General features: G+C 45.0%; 1 protein-coding gene across 1 annotated transcript in view; it reads left to right on the forward strand.

The window, feature by feature from the left end:
- Positions 1–21,867, forward strand: part of pappab (pregnancy-associated plasma protein A, pappalysin 1b) — a 61,398-nt gene that overhangs the window by 7,333 nt on the left and 32,198 nt on the right. Inside the window, exons 2-9 of the mRNA XM_076998164.1 lie at positions 1–36; positions 6,340–6,485; positions 6,631–6,924; positions 7,145–7,337; positions 7,612–7,733; positions 11,310–11,811; positions 19,362–19,490; positions 19,794–19,885. The exon at positions 1–36 is cut by the window's left edge and continues 1,048 nt beyond it. Coding sequence (XP_076854279.1) covers positions 1–36; positions 6,340–6,485; positions 6,631–6,924; positions 7,145–7,337; positions 7,612–7,733; positions 11,310–11,811; positions 19,362–19,490; positions 19,794–19,885 — 1,514 coding nt within the window. The remainder of the gene's footprint in view (positions 37–6,339; positions 6,486–6,630; positions 6,925–7,144; positions 7,338–7,611; positions 7,734–11,309; positions 11,812–19,361; positions 19,491–19,793; positions 19,886–21,867) is intronic.

Genomic DNA, 21,867 nt, shown 5'->3' on the forward strand with positions numbered 1-21,867 from the left:
CACCAAGACTTGCTTTAACCATTCCTCACCCTACAGGTATGCTAACTATTTTGAAGTATTCTATTACATTTTGTTCGTGCTAAGAATCACTCTCAGACTATTACATGAAAACTATTATGATACAAAGTTTACTAAATGTTATATTCAGGAGAGCCCAAACATTGTCTGCCATTGAGTATGATGAGAGTACATTAGAGTAAGACATTAGAATGAACTTGTAAAATCTAGTCTTTGAGAAGACCTAGCATTAGTATATTTTTAGATCTGCAAAGGATCTTTGGCTCGAGGATGATGTGCTGCTTTGTACCTTGTGTTTTGGTGTTCACAGGCAGTGCGTGCTTTACCGCTCCCTGTGGCCCTTTGTGGCATTCATTCAAAGCCAAGAAGCCAGTTGTTTTTTGCTTTGTGGCTGAAACAAAGTACTCTGGTGAATAGATGGGAAGAAAGGAGATGTTAGGAATAGTTCTTCCCTTTCGAGAGCTTATAAAAGTGGATTGATAGGGAGTAAGAGAGAATGGAAACAGAGTCCCTCTGGACACCAGTGAGAGCCAATTACAGTTCAGAGCAGGATCTGAAGCACTATTACTTACGGTAGTGGGAGCTCTTCTGGGAATGATCTCCAGCAACATAACTTTCCACAGATATGTTGAGATGGAAATGGGGGACAATGAATATTAATACCATAAAAATCCCACCTTTCATTCTCTAGAGGAAGCGTTAACTGCAAATCCCCATTTCTCCAGAAGTGTCTATTGAGGATTAGAAGAAATATATACACACAGTAACATGAGGAATTTGGTGTCCTGGGCTTTAAAAAAAAGGATTGTTGTCATGGATTCATCAAGGCAAGTTTGTTTCTGATGGAAGAACATTTTTTGTCTAAGAGCTGCTATCTCAGTGTAGTGTGCTGTACCAAAGTGAATCACATAATGAATCTTCCTTTCATACTGTGTGTTCAGAAGGTCAACATCTTCCTCCCTTCACTGCCTAGTCGGTGTTGGTGTTCAAGCATACCTCTATCTGCATGTGTATGCACACACGCCCGAGCGTTTGTACTGTGGAGTGCAGGGAGACTGAAACGTGTGAGTCAACCAGAGAGGGGGAAAAACCTCGTGTTGCATGTTTTGATTTGATTATGGTATGTCTGGGGTACTTTGCCAAAGGCTGAATAACAAAATGATCTGACATTCCGTTCAGACTGTGGAAGAATGCGCAGTATGAATGCACAGAACGTCCTGCAAAAAAACAAAGAGGGTCTTCACTGGCATGGAGAATCTGCTCACCCAACGCTGTGACATATCTTAGCTGCAGGATTTTTGCAAAGCATACTATGTGGGAAATATGAATCATAAACTGTTAATCACATGCGATTAGTTGGTGTCTCTGTGCAATTCTACATTTTATCTGCCATGCAAACTGAGCTGCTGAGTAAGCCGTGAGGAGGGCCAGGTTTCCTAGCGCAATCATAACTCAGGGAGTAGGACGTCCCATCCACAGCTATGGAGCTGTTAAGAATGAAGTTGAAGGGGGAAAAGAACTAGTGCTTCCGTTCATCTCATTCATCCACACCACAGGGCTTACAGAATGTGTCCAGAGATCCTAGTAACACATACTGGCCTGGAGAACATCTGAGACCATCTGCGTCTGTCCAAGGAACCCGAATTCACAAACTGTGGCTGAATCAGAGCCACTTAGCTTGTAAACCAGGCCATTTAAATGGGGTTTTGCTTAATCGAGGATTTGAGGCAAAGAGAAGTGTTCTTAGCACCTCAATTTAAAGAGCCGGACAGGCTCGTAAAAGCACCTGTCTCTCTCTGCCTCTCTCTTTCACACACAGACACACACACACACACAGACACACACACACACACACACACACACACACACACACACACACACACACACACACACACACACACACAAGCCTCTGGTGTTTAGGAGCTGGGGGAGGATAAAGAGATAAGCCATGGAGACAGAGGGATTTCCTCCTGTTAAACAGCAGCAATTAAACAGTTCTTTAGCACTCCATAATGATCAGAGCTGATCCATTTGTGCATGAGCTCCGAGTAGCTGCTTTCATTCAGATCTAAGGAGTAAGCTAATTTGGACACACGCTATTTAAAGTTCATCACGCACCTTGATGGATTTACAGTTTTCGATCTAATATAAAATGTGATTTACTTGTCTTTTTCATTCCTGTAACTATCTTGTTTACAGTATGTTGGAGTGAATGTTTATAATCGAACGACACCTTCACATAATAGCTCACTTAATCATCTCCCATGAGACGCTGAACATCACCTAAAGCTGCACATAAATATGTGGGATTTACAATTCGCGTGCTCCCTCGCCCCATTCCCTCTTATCAACTTTATGGTTTTGCCGTCACTCAATTATGTTATTTCTGTAGAGGTCAGCTGCGAGTTCTCCCGCGCGGTTGCAAAACCTCGCGCCCGCTATTGTGTTGCGCTAACCACGCGGATGATTGACGACGTCTGTGATGTGCGCGGGACCGATAGAAGCATCAGTGAAGGGACTCAGGACATTACAGTCTCCTCCAACTGGAGCGTCGCCGTGCCAACCCGCCAAAAAGCCACACGCAGTACTTCTGTATTGGCGTGTTTTTTCCCCCTTTTATGGATACCGATGAATAATGCATTGGTGTAAATGGAGTCGTAGTCGCGCATTTAATATACACCAGAAAATAAATACGCCAACATAACAGTCGGAGCACCCCGCGCGCGCGCGCCAGGGGCAGCGCTGACGTCTCCGTGACGTCCACATTTGGCCTAGTCTCTTCCTTCGCTCTCCACGCGGTAAAATAAGAGTTTCAATTCATTATTTCGGTGCCCGTTTGAGATTAGTTGACATGATGAGCTAAATGGACTCAAACGCATTAAACATTCACCACGTGTGATTTTATTTCATATTAATCAATAGACTAAGCAGATGCAAACGTGCGTTTCCACTCAGTGTCCAGGATCCTCGGGTGTGAGAGTTAAATCACTGTAAGTGGCCTTTAGTGAAGCGGAAGCCCAAGACTTAAGACTATTAGCTCTGCTGGTGTTACCTACTGCCCCGCTGGAAGAAAGAAAAGCTTTAACTAAATGGTGCAGTGACCCAGTCATCAAAGCAGGCATTGGCCAGCCTGGCCTACTGGGTTTGTAGCAGGCATACACCCACATCTGATTGGGTGGGCCAGTGGATTAGGTTTCATTGATTTGATTAGGCAGCTTTGACCTACAGTAGTGGAACTTTTAGTACGGACAGGGTGAAGCTTTTTAGAGAACAAGCTCATTCTTAATCTTGATCCATAGCCATCTTATTAATCTTGCCACTGAACTCTCTGCCCATTTCCTCTCTTTATGTATAGCCCAAACATCAGCCAATATTTTCATAGGAAATAATGAAATTCCTGAAATTATTAAGAGGGAAACCTTATATCATCTGTTCTCCATAGACCTGTCTCTCAGACGTTCACAAGCCTTCTGATGGCTTTTGATAACACTCTTGTCTAACGCTCCTGCATCCTGCCTGGCAGTGTGCAAGGAGACGCCGTCACCATCTGCTTAATCTGCGTGACGAGACTTTGGATAGAATGAACTGTGATGCACAGTCTTCGTTTTTCAAACTGTTAAGGCATCTGTCAGTTGACCCCTCCAGTGGTGGAGAGGAGGGCTACTTTAAAAAATATATGACTTCAAGTGGTACCTAAAAGTGCAAGAAAACATCGCTTTGAAATATCAATTTCTTTTCCTCCTGTTCCCATGCACATCTTGGGTGTCCCAAGTGTCGATTTCTTCAGCAGTGCTCTCTCTACTCATGCTTAAACAGATGTAGGCAGCGGAACCTGGTGTGCCCACCTCCGAAGTCCCTGTAGCGTTGACTCGTTTGCACACAGCTGTCTTGTTACGCCACCTCCGCGACTAATCGTGGAGTTTCGTCTATGCACCTCGCGCTTAGCTGCCATGTTTATTCACAACCATGTGGGAAACGGTTCCCGCCCCTCACTCTGGGTGTATATTTAACCAAGACGGATGTTTAATCTTCGCAGTTTGATAAAAGAATGCTTAGTGAGGATAAAAAAGACAAAGCTTCCTAGAGCGGACATTTACGAGCGCCTCAAATGAAATCCCAAACAAATACATTGTACCTTTTCGTGCTAATTGATATGCTTATCAAAATGGGATGTTTATGAACAGCCACCTGCATTTGTATGGCGTGTCAGAGCACGTCTTAAGCAAACATATATCCATAGGATCCAGATAAGGTATAAACATTTTGTACATTTTTCAGCAGTGCGCTGCACTTAACATCATTTGAAATGTCACAAGCCCTCCAGGTTTTCTGATTTATGATGTTGAGTGATGTCTTTTTAGGACAGAGTGCTGTGGTCTGAAACCTGAAGATAAGTAAATAAGAGGAAAAAGATCTTCATCTTTCTCAAGCCTGTGTTCACTTCAGAAGACTAATACATTTTAAAAGCCCTACAAACATTACATATATTGTCATAATATCTCAGCTAACCCAGGATTTAACACTGCTGTGGCAGGACTGTGGCCTGATTGGTCTTTGTAGTGAATTGGCCAACAGATGTTGTTCTTAGGAGATGGAATGAGGTACTGGCCTCTTTTTTTGAATGGTGGTTAGTGGGGGTTTGTTGTGAGATGGTTGGGGGTGTCTGAGCACGGCTTTTCTTTATTTTGCTTGAGTTTTTTCCAACAGGGAAATGTTTGGAGAGCACCTCCACTAAGGGTTCAATGAGACAGAAGGTGAGATGGGAGCTCATACGAAACACGATACATCTCAGTAGATGAATATGAATATATGCATTGATCGGTGCCCGTGCTGTTGGACATATGGAACACATGGAAGTGTATCTGTGCATAATGGTAGTGTGTATTAGAGTAAGGATATTTCATCTGTAGGATGGTTAAAACTACGGGAAAAACGCACTAATAGGAGAGTAAAAATGCTAAAATGTCCCAAATTAAATTCTAAGAATAATAAGGGGGCTGTGGTTGGATCCATCCAGATGACACAATGCATTCCTAACTAGACAGAGCCAGTGACCTCTGACATTAAAGCTGGCCTTAGAGCTGAGCTCAAGTTTCATTCCAAATACAAACTCCCAGTGTGACCCTGTAAGTCTCAGGAGGGCCATTAAATTACAGAACCCTGCTCTGCTTTGCAATTCTTTACATACTCTAAGCAATTCAACACACACACACACACACACACACACACACAAGCTCATATTGATGCTTAGACTAGTTCTATACAGGTTCTTTCAGTTCAGCAAGATGCCTGTGTGGCGATAAATGTGATTAGTTATGGTTCTTTAAGTATAATTTTCATCCCTGATCCCCCAAAATAATTCTACATTGTGACAAATAATAGCTTTGTGTTTTGTAGATGTACATTGTCAGTCGAATGGAGCAAATAAATATGAATTCTAGAAAAAAAATCTGATTTTCAGGTTATTTACAATTTGCTTTTAAAACAATCACATCACTGACATTGATCCAACAAAGAAGTTCATCAGAGTGAAAAAGTTCACAAAACTACCTAATGGCATCAAAAAACTACTACTACCTAATGGCATCAAAAAACTACTACTACCTAATGGCATCAAAAAACTACTACTACCTAATGGCATCAACATATTTTATTGCGTTGTTGACCACCTGAGCATACCCGGAACAAACCTTTATTATGGATTGCAAATGTAATACAATACACAAAAAATTAAAATCAGAAAAAACAAGAATAACTTGGAGAATGCAATACAGGCGGTGGACCAAACTGGACCATCTCCAGATAGCCATGAGGAGCTGTGAACGCTCATAAAGAACTTTAGCAATATAAGAAAGGAACAGCCAGCATTTCCCAGCAGGCCTGCAGATGTTATCTGGAGATTTGGTTTGCCCAACCAGCTTCAAGCTACAGAATCTACAGTCCTCACAATTGCCCCAAATGTCATTAACAGACTATTGCTTTGATTTGCTGATTACTGTATATGGCCCTAAATGGAGTAAGTAGGGTCTTTTTAGAAGAATTTTTCATGCAGTTGTTTTTCATTAGGGTTGTTCTTTCAAAGATTACTGATTCCTAATCCTGAAACCTTTTATAGGTTTGGAAATGTCCATGCTAGCTTTACTTTTGATTCACCTTGAAGCAGTTAATAAATTTAAGCTAGTTGTGTACTTCTACTCATAGTAACATCAAAATATTGTAATATACCAAGTAATATACACTATTTACATATTGTAAAGACCCAGAAAGCCATTTGATCGTTTGATGTTGTGTAAGCGTCCTGTCCTGCTGTCTCTGTCTCAGGGCCTACCTTGACGTGAGGGAGCTGAAGGAGATCTTGAGCCTGGACAGCTCCACACACTTAAATGTCTTCTTTGCAAACTCCTCTGATGAAGATCTGGCTGGAGTAGCCACGTGGCCTTGGGACAAAGAGGCGTTAACACATTTAGGTAAACAGCAGCAGCACTGTAACAGAACTAGACGGCCCGGTTGTGTTTGGCCGGATTTCTGTTCTTTTTATGATGTGGATGAGATGAAGTGAACATGAGCATGGTGGCAGTTGCGTTATCTGTCCTCTCTTTCTCTTTTTTTGAGGTGGCATCGTGCTAAACCCCTTGTTCTATGGAACGTTCGGTCACACGCACACCATGATCCACGAGATTGGCCACAGCCTCGGACTGTACCACGTTTTCAGGGGGGTTTCAGAAGTGGAGTCATGTAACGATGCCTGTCTGGAGACCGAGCCCTCGTTAGAAACTGGAGACCTGTGTGCAGATACAAACCCCACACCAAAGTACAAGTACTGCAAAGACCCAGAACCTGGAAACGATACGTGTGGACAACGTTCCTTCAAGCACACACCATATAGAAACTACATGAGCTACGCAGGTGAGACATACAGCAGACGGGATCCAGTATTTGAGTTACACTGTTCACACACACATGTGCGCGCACACCTGGTGATGCAGGGATACTCACACACTCTTCAGTGCTTACATTTTGTTCTTAACGAGGCCTTCCAGAGAAACACTCAGATGCTCTACACTTTCTATTTGTAGCCTACTAGTTTATGCAACTTTAATCCCTAATTTCCCTTCACCTCTTGCAGATGACGACTGCACGGATTCCTTCACACCAAACCAGGTGGCTCGGATGCACTGTTACCTGGATCTGGTCTACCAGTCCTGGAGACCTGGCAGCAAACCGGCACCAGTCCCTCTGTCTCCTCGCCTGACGAGACAAGAACACAACTCCCTCACCCTGGAGTGGTTTCCTGCCCTAACCGGACAGTTCTTTGACAGGTGAAAATGGACAACAGATTCTGACTTTGTGGGATATTATTCTGTAGATTGGTAAAGACAACGGAAACCTGATCTGAGACTGAAAGCTCAACTCTAACATTACGAATATACTTCAGCTATTCTTGTACATGCCTGTAATTGTTGCCTGATGTCTTCTGATATTTTCCAGCGACTGAATTCTTCAGATTAATAGACGTGAAATGACCTCAGGATACTGGACGTGTTTCTGTTTCTCTGTCTAAGTTTCTACCTCGGCTGTCTGTTCGTTTCCTAGAGAAGTGGGATCAATATGTGATAGATGCGCAGAGGGCCAGGTGCTCCTGCAGTACGCCACCAACGCCTCCTCCCTGAGACCCTGTGTCCCCTCGGGACACTGGAGCCCGCGTGAAGCAGAGGGTAAGACACTCTCTCTCAGCACTGTGTCATCAGCCTTTCGACATTTGTCGCCGTACGAACGTAACATCCCCTTTCAATCTAAACCATAAACTTTAGCAATTCACACCTAAATCTTAAATCTTAGCTGTGATTCAGAACATAACTACCACTGTAGTGTTATTAACACTGGAGGAGGAATTATCATCACAGCGTGTGTGTTTATGTCTTGTTGCATACTGTGTTACAGTTTTCTTAATTCAGCTCTGGCTTCTAACTCAAATCCCAGCATGCAGTGCTGTTTAACGATCGCCTTCATTAATAGCCAGCAGAAGCCTCTGATCTACAGAAATATAACTTCTCACGGCCCATGGAGACACGATTCGGCATTACATGATGTTTCAATCCGTTTGTATTGGCCTTTGTGATATGAATTGCACACCACAGCGAACAAAATGGATACGAACTTCTATATGTCCTACCAGACAATAACAGAGAAAAAAGTAAGTTACGAAGTTTCTATCACATACTGATACTCTGACTGAACATGTAAGCCTCTTTTGATCTGTTGGTTGATCAGGGAAAGTTGGTCAAACATCCGTTCGTAAGCTCATTTGAATAATTTGAATACATTTGAACGCGTTTTAGTAGCTATTGACACTTGAGATTATATACCCATTCTTTTCATGCTCAATGTGGTAGTGTTGGAAAGGAATGAAAGACAATTGAAAATTACATTTAATTAGTGAGTGCTGTTTTATTGGATGGAGTGTATGATTGAAGTATCACACCTAACATGACTAACATGACGAAAAGAGGCTGATGTTGAATTGAAGTGCAAAAGTATTTCAGAGAACGTGTGGAAAAGATTAGTCATATGGGTTGTCATAAATTTTGATTTTCTCATGTGTTTATTTTAAGAGATGGGAAATATGGACAAAAATATATAAAAGAGTTAGTCCATAGAGCTTTGTGATATGAATGAAAATGTTTTTTAATCTTTGAGAGTGAGTCATGTTTTCCGTGATATCAGTGATTGCAAAAAACATTTACTGTGCCAAAAAATGTTCTTAATTTGATTTTCCTCATCTAAAGCTTAATGTATAAAAACTGTGTTGTTCTTCATTTTTACCAAAAGACAAAGCAGTTTCTGGGCTTAACACATATACAGTACGAATGCTTAGGTGATGTGACACTTTCTTCATATGTGTCCATGTAAAAGGTGACAATGCCTCAGAAGGGGAATAAGACACAACTCTGAAACCCACTCCACAGGCCTGCATTCCCTAGGACCAACCGATTAATTTTTCTGATGAATAACGTAGTGGGTTATTACATTTGGGACAGTTTGGGTCACTTCTAAAAAAACAGGAGAGTAACCGTGTGGCGGGTGAAGGCCATATTCCTCAAAGCCAAGTTGGCCTAGCGCTGCCTGCGCTCAGTCAGCTGAGTGAAGCGTGTCTGGACTTGCTACTATCACAACATTTGGACAGACTCCACTCTGCGTTTGGAGCCCTTCCCTGGTGTACTCAATACCTGATCCCTCCACTGTTGACTATCACATACAGACCTGCCTTTGACAAGCTGCACCTGCCTTGAACTGCTGCCTTTGCACAGATTCAGAGACCATCACCTGCCTGTAGTGCTTCCAACCTCTAATATATGCTCTTCGTCACCAGCTCTCAAAGTTAAATGGCTAAAAGCTGAACACGTGTGTATTTTTACTGTTCTGCAACCCCCACCCGCCCCAAACCTCCGAACGTGCTCACCTCCCTCCCGCCTCAAAACACTGGAGCACAAAGCGATGAAGCGGAATCCCACAGCACGTCGGGTAACTGCGAGACACAAAAACCCAGGAATGTGCGGAATGCGTGGCATCTCTGACCCTCACCTCAGCAGTTCGCGAGCCTCCCGCGCTGCTTCCAAAAACCCACCACGTGTTGTAGACTCGGCCGCTCCTCCGTGCCGGCTGCGTGCGCTGGACCCAACCGTCACGCAGTTCGGTGACCTCAAATGCTGTCGGTGCTACCCAGTCACCTGACTGCCTCGGTCACCAGACACTTTCATTTATGATGTTAAATAAAGTTTTATTGGCCCGGATCTTTACGAATATCATAAATGTAGCTTATGCTAGCAGGATACAAATAGCGATCCGTTTAAAGTGTTTAATCATTCCTTATGTTGCTACCAAGTAAATTCACGAACGCACCACCCAGTATTCACACTTGCTACCGAACAAAAAAGGGTGCATGGGAAATGAATGGAAAAGACGACATTCAGCAGCGTAGCATACGTTCTTTGTCTCGACCTGCAGATGCCAGTGGTGTGTGGGGTTGCCTCCTCTCTGACCTCCTACATGTAGCAAGCCAAGTATGAATAACATGGATTATGATGGAAACTATAGACATATTGTTTTAGCCTGCAAGATGCTCTGGGTTCTCTGCCTTCAAAGGCCATTTACTATCAACAAGTGGGATAGGAATTTCCTTAATGTATTACTCATATATAGGAGATTGTCTGGCTGGACATGGTGCATTTAACAAAGCAGAGGTATTTGTTCAGTACCCTTCTCCCCTAATCCCGTTAGACACTTTCTAGATGAATGCATCTTAAAGGCTTTTGAGGTAGTCTCCATTGTGAGTAATGAGAATGAGGTAAACCCTGCTCACATTTATCATATCACGGTCACTCTTGTTTCTTTCCTTACCCTTCAACACTCTTGTTCTCGTTAGCAGGTCTATAGAATCATCTGAACTCCATTTTCCTCCTTAAGGGAGACATCTTCAGTGGGGCCTTCTGGCCAAACACGGCCCCTCTCTGGGTCCCTGCCTCTTTAATATACCCCATTATGGCCCCTCGACAGCTCCTGAAAGAATAACTGGGCCGAGGTCCAAAATTCCCCGAATGACCTCCTGCTAAAGGACGCTGCTTGCACCACCGAAGTCTGTTTGTTTGTTTGTTTTTGAAACGTGTCTTTCGCCAGGGCGTGTACGGTTTCGGTCGAACGACGCGGTGGCTAGGAAGACCGTGCCGCACATTCCAAACAGGAGCTGGAAGGAATGTTCAACGTGATCCCAGTCAAATTTACAATCGTATGAGCGTATGGCGATCACTATTCTGAATTTCTGACTCTTTTATGTAACATACGGAACAAGAGAGCATTTGGTCTGTAGTTATCATATTTCTTGAGCCGTACACACAGCTGAACAGAAGCGTTGTTTTGTACTGCTCCTGTGACATTGGAGGGGCGCTACAGTAGTATTTGTACCGATTATGCATTTTAAAAGATGAAAGAAAGAAGTTTGAAAAAATCACCCCAGGTCGGTCTTAAAGTGAGCAGTTAGCACATGTTGAAATGGTTAGTGAGTGTAGCATGACTCAAGTCTGGAGTGGGGTGTTTCTTGCCTATGATGTTAGTTCTGCAGGAGCTCAGACACCCAACACATGCTAATGACTTGAACCAAACCTGGCACCCAGCATGTTTTCGTACGCCTTAGTGCGACATTTGCGAGGAAATTAAATTTCATTAAACGGGCTACACCGTTTTGGCTTTCTCAGAGTTCGGGACTAACCTCGAGCGACCTGGCTGCTGTTCTCCAGGTGCGCCGGACGTGGAGCAGGTGTGTGAACCGAGCGTGAGGACGTGGAGCCCCAACACCGGGCTGGACACGGCCAGCGTGGGCTCGGCGTCCTGCCCCCCGCAGGGCTGCATGCTGCAGGTGGACTTCGCCCACCCGCTGGTGCCCGACTCCCTGACCGTCTGGATCACCTTCTTCTCAGCGGAGGAGGGCGGGGCGACGGCCCTGCACAACGTCGTCTTGCTGACGCTGAGCGGCAACAACGTGTCGCTGGGCCCGCAGAGCGCCTTCTGTGACACGCCGCTCACGCTTAAGCTCTCCGTGGACGAGGAGGTGTACGGCGTGCAGTTCTTCACCATGGAGCAGCACCTGGAGATAGACGCCACGCTCATGGTCTCCAGACCCGGCTGCGCCTTCTGCTGGCCGTGCCGGCCGCTGCGCTACAAGCTGACGCGGGATCCACCGTTCAGCCACGCCCCTCTCGGCGTGGTTCTAACAGAGGGCACCAGGAGATACACAGACAGGTAAGCACAAGGGATTTGGCAATGCTTGACCATTTGTTTGTACTGGTTTTAATGCTTAGTGGTGTGATTAAAGACCGTACAAATACAAGACATGTGCGATATAGATGTTCGATTATTTTTCCGGAGACTTCCTCGCTCAGAAGTATCCATGCTGGTCGCATTTGCATCCATTGCTTTGGCATGTTGTCCCGGGTCCTCTCTGTATGTGTGGGGTCTACAAACATGCCCTTTGGGCCCCAGGGTTTGGGGGTTTACGCCAGCTCAAAGAATTTCACAGCCGGCCTTTATGAGAAAGACACCTTCTGCAGAGCTCGCACACTGGTTAGTCTGCTGGAGCAATCATCAGTCCTGAGCACTCGGCCACAAACAGTGGGTGAGCTTTTGCAGTGAGAGACCTCGGTGGTAAAGGGCTCTGGAAGGCGAGGGGTGACAGGCGGACCACGCACATGAACTGCCCTTTTTATTGAGAAATATAGACCTTGTAACCTGACCTTTGAGAGGTAGAATAAATCGGTCCAGCATGCTTGAAGTAAAGCCTCATGTTCTCATGAGAAAGAGAGAGAGAGAGTGTGTGAGAGAGAGAGTTTTAACGTCCTATCTCTTGGCTGTAAATCACCACAACAGAGCGATCACACTCGAGCTGTCTCCTTCTTCCCTGTGGGTGTTGTGTCTGCATGGTTGTAGTGTTACAACCCATGATGTCTTGCACATTGCTTGTTCTCCAAAACTCCAAACGAGTTTTGCGTTCTCACATGCTTAGATCTGCGCAAAATAGAGGACCTGTGGTACATTGCAGCCTCAAGCGTGTTGGAGTGGAAAACATGTCAGATCTACAGACTGGCTCGGGGATCCTGAATCTCAGTAAGCGCGGGTTCACAGTTCAGGGACCACACAGTGCAAGAGAGGAGGGGGGAGGGTGTGAGCAGTGGTGTTGAAAAACAACACCAGCAACCCCCCTTACGCGCCCCTTTGGCCAAAGATGCCAGTTCTGCTGGGCCTTGGAGAAAAAGGGCTTCCTTCTACTCCTTGTTTCTCATTTTGTCACTTGGGAAACTGTGCTAGTCTCTCCTCTGGGGCACAGTGCAGGCACATCTAATGTACGTGTGTAGTCTGGCAGAGTGAGAAATGTGCAGTCAATTAAACTTGTCTGTCATGACTAAAAAGTAGCATCTATAGAGTGTAACAAGTCAGGAGACCGGCTGAGCGTTTTTTTTAAATAACCACCCCCTCCCCCCAACACACACACAGACACACACACACACTGCCTGAAGTCCTAAAAAAAATTACAGACGTTTAGAGTGTGTTTTCTTTTCTTTTGGCAGATGTTGTCTCTTAATAACAATACAGGAATGAAGAGTTTAGTCATTCAAGATGCAGGCATTGTGTTCATTGTCTTTTCTGTGTGGGTCGTATGTGTTTGCGTGTGTATGTGTGTGTGTATGTGTGCCTGTGTGTGTGCGTGCATACATGCGTGTGTCTTTGTTATTGTTCTATTTTTTGTTTATATAATTTATTCTGACACTCTGAATAATGGGCCACTCTTGGGGTTCAAGACAGGTCCTCTGTTGGCATGCTGCCAAAACCGTGCATTAGCTTTCACTAGAAATCTTGACCCCATGTCAGTAAACATCATGTCTGTAAACCTCATGTCTGTAAACCTCATGTCTGTAAACCTCATGTCTGTAAACCCCATGTCTGTAAACATCATGTCTGTAAACCCCATGTCTGTAAACCCCATGTCTGTAAACCTCATGTCTGTAAACCTCATGTCTGTAAACCCCATGTCTTTAAACCCCATGTCTGTAAACCCCATTTCCGTAAACCTCATGTCCGTAAACCCCATGTCCGTAAACCCCATGTCCGTAAACCTCATGTCTGTAAACCTCATGTCCGTAAACCCCATGTCAGTAAACCCCATGTCTGTAAACCCCATGTCTGTAAACATCATGTCTGTAAACCCCATGTCTTTAAACCCCATGTCTGTAAACCCCATGTCCGTAAACCTCATGTCCGTAAACCTCATGTCCGTAAACCCCATGTCCGTAAACCCCATGTCTGTAAACCTCATGTCCGTAAACCCCATGTCTGTAAACCCCATGTCTGTAAACCCCATGTCAGTAAACATCATGTCTGTAAACCCCATGTCCGTAAACCTCATGTCTGTAAACCCCATGTCTGTAAACCTCATGTCCGTAAACCTCATGTCCGTAAACCCCATGTCCGTAAACCCCATGTCTGTAAACCCCATGTCTGTAAACCCCATGTCCGTAAACCTCATGTCCGTAAACCCACGTCTGTAAACCCCATGTCTGTAAACCCAGCCCATTGCTATGTGAAGCCCTCTGGCAGTCTGAGCAAAGTCGCCTCCACAATCGTGTTACAACTGAGGTACTGGACAGATGCTCTTACCCAGAGTGCCTGGCGTGTAGTTCGCAGTAGGACAGCACGAATCAAACTCATCGGCTTGTTTTGGCCAGCACCACCATGATCCATATGGCAAGTATATCAAATTATAGACACACAGAAGACACAAATATTCAGTATAACAATTATGCTTTGATGCTAAAAAGATGGCTCATATTCACATAACTGTCTTTTAGACCTTAAATATGGAGATGTTAATCCCAAAATGAAGTGATTAGCAGAGACTCGCAATCCACGAAGATCATTAATTAGAATCCTGCCTGGATTCTTCAAGCCGGCTTGTGGGCTTTCTTTGGATAAGACCCTGTCCCTCTCTGACATGTGTCCTCTTCCTCCAGGGCAGGTTTAAGAGCCTCCTCTCCGCCACCGATCTCAGTTCGAACTCAGAGTTTGAATGGTTCAAGCCCATTGTTTACCTCAAAGAAGGTAAACAAAAAACATATAAACATAACTTGAAAAAAAAACAGTCCCTTGTTTGGCTTCAAGAAGCTCGTGAGCTCTCCATAGCAGCTTAAAAGGCTGCAATGCTTCACTCTGCAATTTCTTAACCGTGGAGTGATGTTCTGGATGAATGTGAGAGAAGCTACGTGGGGTACAGAACACACGTGAGACAACGTTTAAGCCGGGAGCGTGACCTCCTCGTTAACGGCAGGCTCAGAGCGCGCATGGCTGCGTGTGGTGTGGATGCAAACGGCTCGTGTTCAAAAGCCACTGATGGGGAACGAGGTGTAGCGGTGGTGCAGTCAGTGTGGCTGTTGTTGTAGTTGTTGTTTTGGAGTTATTGTTTCCTTTGTTGTTTGTTTTCTTTGTTTGTTCTTTTTAATGACTCATATGAGCTGTATCATTTAAGACGTGTGGTTTGTATTTACTGACAATTGATGCAGTTTCTAATTATTCAGTTCGTTTGTGACCACTAGGATTGAGCTGCAAACTTTTCCTCACTTTAAGTTAACATTCAACCTATTCATTTCCCAGTCATCTCCCAGTCATCTCCCAGTTAGCTCCCAGTCATCTCAAGAGATCTTGGCATTATAACATCAACAAGTACAGATTCTCCCTCTCTGAGGACTTTGGGCTTCCCCAGTTGTGTGACAGGAAGCATCTCCCTGATTATTTCCCACTCTTCCATTTTGCTATGATACGTTTACTTCAGCGTTCACTGAGAGCAACGCAGGTCACAAAGTGCAAACCAGGGGCACAAACCCGCTGCTCTCAGGGAGATGAACAGATGGTCAGCAGGGTCTGTATCCGGCTTTGACTTTTATTAATTCGAGCTGGCTGTGGATTGGACCATATTGATCAGTGAGTGGGAGGTTGTATCACTTAAGTTTTACTGTTCTGAGTCTAGACAGATACCATGACCACCACCATCACCACCACCACCACCACACACACCACCACCACCATCACCACCACCACCATCACCACCACCACACACACCACCACCACCATCACCACCACCACCATCACCATCACCACCACCATCACCACCACCACCACCATCATCACCATCACCATCATCACCACCATCACCACCACCATCACTACCACCATCACCACCACCACCACCACCACCACCATCACCACCACGACCATCACCACCACCACCACCACCACCACCACCACCACCACGACCATCACCACCACCACCACCACCATCACCACCACCATCACCACCACGACCACCACCATCACCACCACCACCATCACCACCACCACCATCCCTCTCTCTCTTATTTTGTATGTAGCCTGGGTTTTTCTCTGAAGGTGAGAGGTTTAAATGTTTAGTATGGGTTTCAGTCCTGATTGCTATACTGTTATTCCTAGAGCAGTCTGCTCCCTGACTGTGCCCACATAGAAGCATCCACAGGGTGGGTGTGGCTGCTCTTTCCCACACCGCTGCTGGGTGTGTTTGGCCTAAAAGATTTCGATGTCATGGTCAAGCCTCCATTCTAGCACGGAGTCTTGAAAAGTGCTGTTACCATCGCAAAATGAAAACATGGCAAAGAACTCCGATAAACTGTACAGTCTACTGTCTTCGCACGATACTGTGGTTGTGTGGTCTTGCTGGTAGTATTTGTTATTGTGTCCAAGTTGACAAGTTTCCATGAAAGACGTTCTTTTACTTTTTAAGCCTTATTAATAAATCGTTTCAACAAACGTTAACTATGATTTGGCCAAGGTGCAGCTTTTTAATCTTGTGTTTTTCAATTACAGGAACACAGCTGTGAAGGTTTTGTTGTTGCTCGTGAGAATGGCTTGCCTTGCACAATACTCCAGTTGTAGCAAATGATTATTCAACAGGACAAAATATCCTTTCCTTTCAATGTAAGTCAAGCCAACGGTCTACCTCAGGAGTCACTGCGGCTGTTAAAGATAGCTGCAGGACTCTTTTTAGCTTCATTTCTCCCTGACCACAACAAACACATATTAGAACAACAGTCTGATGACCGCATGGTGGCCCCAGATCCTGTGGCCCCTGCGTTTGGCCCTCATCCCTCTGCTTCTGTACTTTTTGGACTCCTCTGGCTCTGTGCTGTTCTCACTCCGCTCTGACTTTCTGACCCATTTTTCGACTGTTTGGGAAGTGTGCTCGCAGAGCCGGCCAATGGTGTCGCTGCTTTCTGGGCCGCGGCCTGGACGGTTTTCCTCACGGCCAATCCGAGACCTGCTGAACATGTTCTCGTTAACCAACCCCCGCGGGCATCCACACAGAGTTGTGGGAGGTGGTCAGCCTCCCAGAAGACACGCAGGACACAGGCAGGGGAATTAAGGACTAATGAGACCAGGAACTGGTGGCATTGTCCTCCCACAAAGCACTCCCACACCCTCCGCAGCTTTTCCCATTTGATCCTGGTCTCCAGACCTCCACCTCCTTCCTTTTTCTTCTTGGGCTCTTTGCTCTGGGAAACTCATAGGGGGAGGATCAATAGAGGGAGATGAGGAGGAGGAGGAGGAGGAGGAAGAGCACGGTGGGGCAGAGTTAATGGGGTGCAGGGTTCGCGTTAGTCCGGAAGCCCACCCTGCACCTCCGTTGCTTTGCTATGCTACAGCGAGCAAATTCTTGTGCGTGGGAAGCTTGCACGGCTGCAGCCTTTCTCTCTCTTGCCGAGATGAGCGTTTCTAGTGAGTGTGTCACCCAGAGGGCTTGTATTACACCCCCGGGTTGTGTTCTTGGACACTCCTGTTCTGTGGCACATGCTGTGCTGTCTAAAAGGTCACAGACTGTAGGCTTATCTTTTGGCCATTTCACTGTCCTGATGTTTTGTGCTGTTATGTGGTGTTCGTTATATCTGCACCGGCCCAGCATATGTATGAAGTTTGTAAAGTCTGTACCTTTTGGATTTGTGCCACCTGATCTCCTTTAATGGAAGTTACATCAGAACAATGATCAGTCTACTACAGTGGTTCTGATGAGTCTACCACAGTGGTTCTGATCAGTGTACCGCAGTGGTTCTGATCAGTCTACCACAGTGGTTCTGATCAGTCTACCACAGTGGTTCTGATCAGTCTACCACAGTGGTTCTGACGTATGTTTGTCCACTGCTCTATGCAAAACCACTGATGTTTGCACATATTTTTTGGGTCGTCTTCCTTGAAAGTTCTACTGATGCAGGTCCAGCATTTCAAATGGAGATTGAGGTCAAGTCTCCTGATCATGTGCCGGTTCTAAAACGTGGGATTTCTGCTTCAGCCACTCTGTTGTTGATTTACTGCTGTTTTGGATAACCGTCATGTTGCATAACAAAGCCCATTTTGGGATTTAGACAGACGCCATGACATTATGCTGTAGAGGTTCTTGATACAACTTGGAATTCAGTGGTCATATTGCAAGCTCTCCAGGCCGTAAAGGAGCTAGGCAGACCTACATCATTACACTCACTTCAGCAGACTTCACAGTTGGAGCTGGGGTTTTAGTGTTGGCATGCAGGCTTTGGTTTTCTCCAAACAAAACGCAGTATACATTTCTCAAATAGTTCAACTTCTGTCTCATCTGCCCACAGAACTTTGTTGCAATTGTACTAGCAGATCATCCAGGTGGTCTTTAGCAAACTTGAGACAGGCATCAATATTTGTTTTGGCGAGTAGTGGTTTCCTTAGTGGTAGCCTCCCATGAACACCACTGTTGTTCTGTGTTTTTCTTATTGTAGACTCATGAACACGGACATTATCAAATGCAGGCCTAAGTGATCTCTAGCTTTCACGATGGCGTGCTTTGTTTGAGGATTTTACATATGACCTTATGATCTTTGTAAGATGCATATTTCGAGAATGAACAGTGCTCGATTGTTTCAGTCTGCCTATATTGCACTCACAGGGTTGCCAACTCACACGCATTGAGCGTGAGACACACGCATTTGACCGTTTTTCACACGCTCTCACGCCACACTTCCGATTTCTCACGCGAAAAAAAATAATCTAGTTTATTTACCTCTGATCCACATATATGATTCAATGAGTTACTAGTTCGCTCTGGCGCCAACCACCGTCGATCGATAGATCGCGATATAATACTTAATCTGTGTCCATTTTACATTTGCTACCCCCCCCCCCCCCCCCCCGCAACAATTTACACTCACCACCTCCTCCAGGTTCAAATCTCACTCAGAGCGATCTTCAAAAGTTGGTAACCCTGTGTTCAGTCTAACCAATATTGCCACACCATCTTACAGCAATACTCTGTCCTGAAGAGCTGCTACCAATAATGTGTATTTTTATATGACATGACAGGTCCTAATTCAGCTGAATTTGCTGTAATGTCTGACCTTAATTAACCCCCTTTTAACAGGCCATTATTAAAGTTTCAGATATGTTGTCCAACACTGTACTTGATCATTTAAGTTCTAAAAATCTTGGATTGTTATTTAGTTATTATTGTTAAGGTATGCTGTACAGACACTATTGTAGATAATTTAGTGCCTTATACTGAGATTAATATGGAAGATAATAAAAGGTATAAAAGTATACATTTTATTCATATACAGCCTTATATGTGGACCAGATCTTTGTTCTGGACTGTATGTCCAAGCAGAGTACAACACAGATAAGAAGTATGTAATCGTAAACAGTCAGGGTCCCTCGGAAGGACTGTGACCCATATCTGAATCTGTGGGTGTGTCCTGTAGGGATGTGGAGTCTGGTGAAATATACACCTACCATGTTCTGACTGTGTCCAAGACAGCAGAAAGTGAACCATCTCCCCCTCTCGTGCATCAGCTTGGGTCGCCCTACTGTGGAGACGGACACGTCCAAAAGTAAGCCATATTAGTCTCTCGGGCCACAGAGCAACCCGAGAACGGATTTTAGCGTTCTTCAGGGATACATACTTGCTATTAATATTGCTGTGGTCCTCAATTCAAACGTGTGGTGAATCTCACTGCATTGTAACTGTGCAATTTTTTGCTACTCTACAAACACTGACTATAAAGATTAAAAAGTGTGTGTGTATGTGTGTGTGTGTGTGTGTGTGTGTGTGTGTGTGTGTGTGTGTATATGTGTGTGTGTGTGTGTGTGTGTGTGTGTGTGTGTGTGTGTGTGTGTGTGTGTGTGTGTTTCAGATATCTGGGAGAACAATGTGATGACATGAATTTTTCCAACGGGGATGGCTGTTCCAACCAATGCAAGAAAGAGCCTCTATTTAACTGTGTCGGTATGTTCCACTAACATTTTGGCTAGAATTAGTTAGGAAACCACACACCTATTAATCTGATGCAACCACTCATCATTCTATCATTTAGGTTGATGTATTTGCAGCATTGTACTGGTTGTGTTGATTTATTTGGTCTGTTTGACACAATCTGGTTGGCTTGTGCTGTCAGTTCTATGAACTTATTGTCAGTATTGTCCCTGCCAGCAACCCACGCAACAGTTTCAGGAACCGTAATCACACCCAAAAGTAGCCAAATCTCATTGTCACATTCAATGCATGTGTAATCAGACTGGGGCTTACTCCTTGTGATGCTCACACTGCAACATAATTAAACTTTACTGACTGGGCTGTCCGACTTACATGATGCGAGCTTCCTTCACAATGGAATTGCCCTTAAAGAACCCCAATGAATCACTCTCAAGACCTCTAACAAATCATTAGACATTATGCAGTGGAACCAACAGGAATTCTAAGACGTACGACTAGCAGACTTTTGTGGATATTTTTTTTCCTGCTAGCTTTGTTAGCATTTCATTCTTCTTTTTATTCTAAAACATGTGAGTGGAGCAGAGAGCTGGAGGTGTATAATGTAGGGAACTGGGGGTCTGACCAAAGAATAACACGAGCCTTCTGAAGTGGCACCTTGAATGTATATCCAGTTAGCTGAAGGGATGACCTGGGACGCCTGTAAACGTGGAGACTCAGAAGATGCTCTGACCCCTGGTGAAGCTTCATTAGTGACTCTTCTCAGAGCAGGGACCATCGAGCCACTCTTCAGAAGGAGATCAATGAGCTCGTCCTTTACAGGAAATGAAATTCAATTCAACTTTCCTTTCTTTCCAAAGAAAATTGGTTGTCATCATTTTACTGCTTCAGCCTACTTAATCGTGGCCACTGGATTTTATTTTTTGAAACCCTCAGCTGGGTGAGTGGACCCATCCAGGTCTTTTCTGCAGGGGTTTTGACTTCTGTTCCACTGTGTGCGTTACTTCACACGTGAGCGTTACTTCACACGTGAGCCCATGCCGGTCTCGTTCCTTTGGCAGAAGTGCTGATCCAGCGGGACAGCTAGCAAAAACCCTGCAGTTTCATCGGGATCCACTCTGGGATCCACCGTTTCTAGCTTGGTTTCTCCCATATCCTGCAACCTCCGCTGCTTTCAGGCAACAGGTCATAACATTTTAAAGATGATCCTGAACAGATCCCGCTGTAACCAAAACTGTCCGAAACACTTTCTGAGATGACTTCACATTTCCGCCCTTTCTTAGCCCCGAATTTTCAAGTGGTAAAATATGTGACATGAAGAAAGTGTTACAGCTTCATCTCAAAGCAGGGCTTTCCTGTGATCCACAGGCTGTCTTGGGCCAGTACCAAAACAAGCCTCGCGGGGGGCTGCTGTATTTTGGTGCAAAACCTCTGGTGCATTGGGAAAGTTATTTTCCAGGGCTGTTTTTCGATGCGTCACACAAAAAGCACGTGCCAAATCTGCTGCTTTTTTAGCGCGGGAAGAGGAGACAGTACAGTGTTGCTCATAATTCTACTGCTCCACATGGAATTCAACTTCCTGCACTTGATTTTCACTGGTTAGCCGCCAGGGGCCCCAGCATGGCTGTAGCATCTAGTGCCGTGGAACGATCACATCGATAAGTGGATAGCCTGCAAACGTGTTTCCTGGCCACCACTGCAGTTCATGGGCACCCCATGGCGCACCAACAGCAGGGGCCTACACCCAGAGCAGGTGACAAGGCTTTACTGGTGCTCTGAAATACCTCACACCGGCCCTGAAAGGTGAATAGGGATCAGACACACATGCTAACACAATCCAAACACCTCATGGTCACAAAAAACATTAGAAGAGAACGAATGAGTGTACCAACCTTGAACCCCAGCCTCTCTTCACACACACACACCCTTTGCATTCCACAATTGCAATGAATAGTATATTGAAAGGCTGATTTTAGAATGGACCAGAGGACTAAAGT

This window comes from Brachyhypopomus gauderio, chromosome 3 (genome assembly GCF_052324685.1).
Source record: "Brachyhypopomus gauderio isolate BG-103 chromosome 3, BGAUD_0.2, whole genome shotgun sequence".
In the NCBI taxonomy this organism is placed as follows: Eukaryota; Metazoa; Chordata; class Actinopteri; order Gymnotiformes; family Hypopomidae; genus Brachyhypopomus; species Brachyhypopomus gauderio.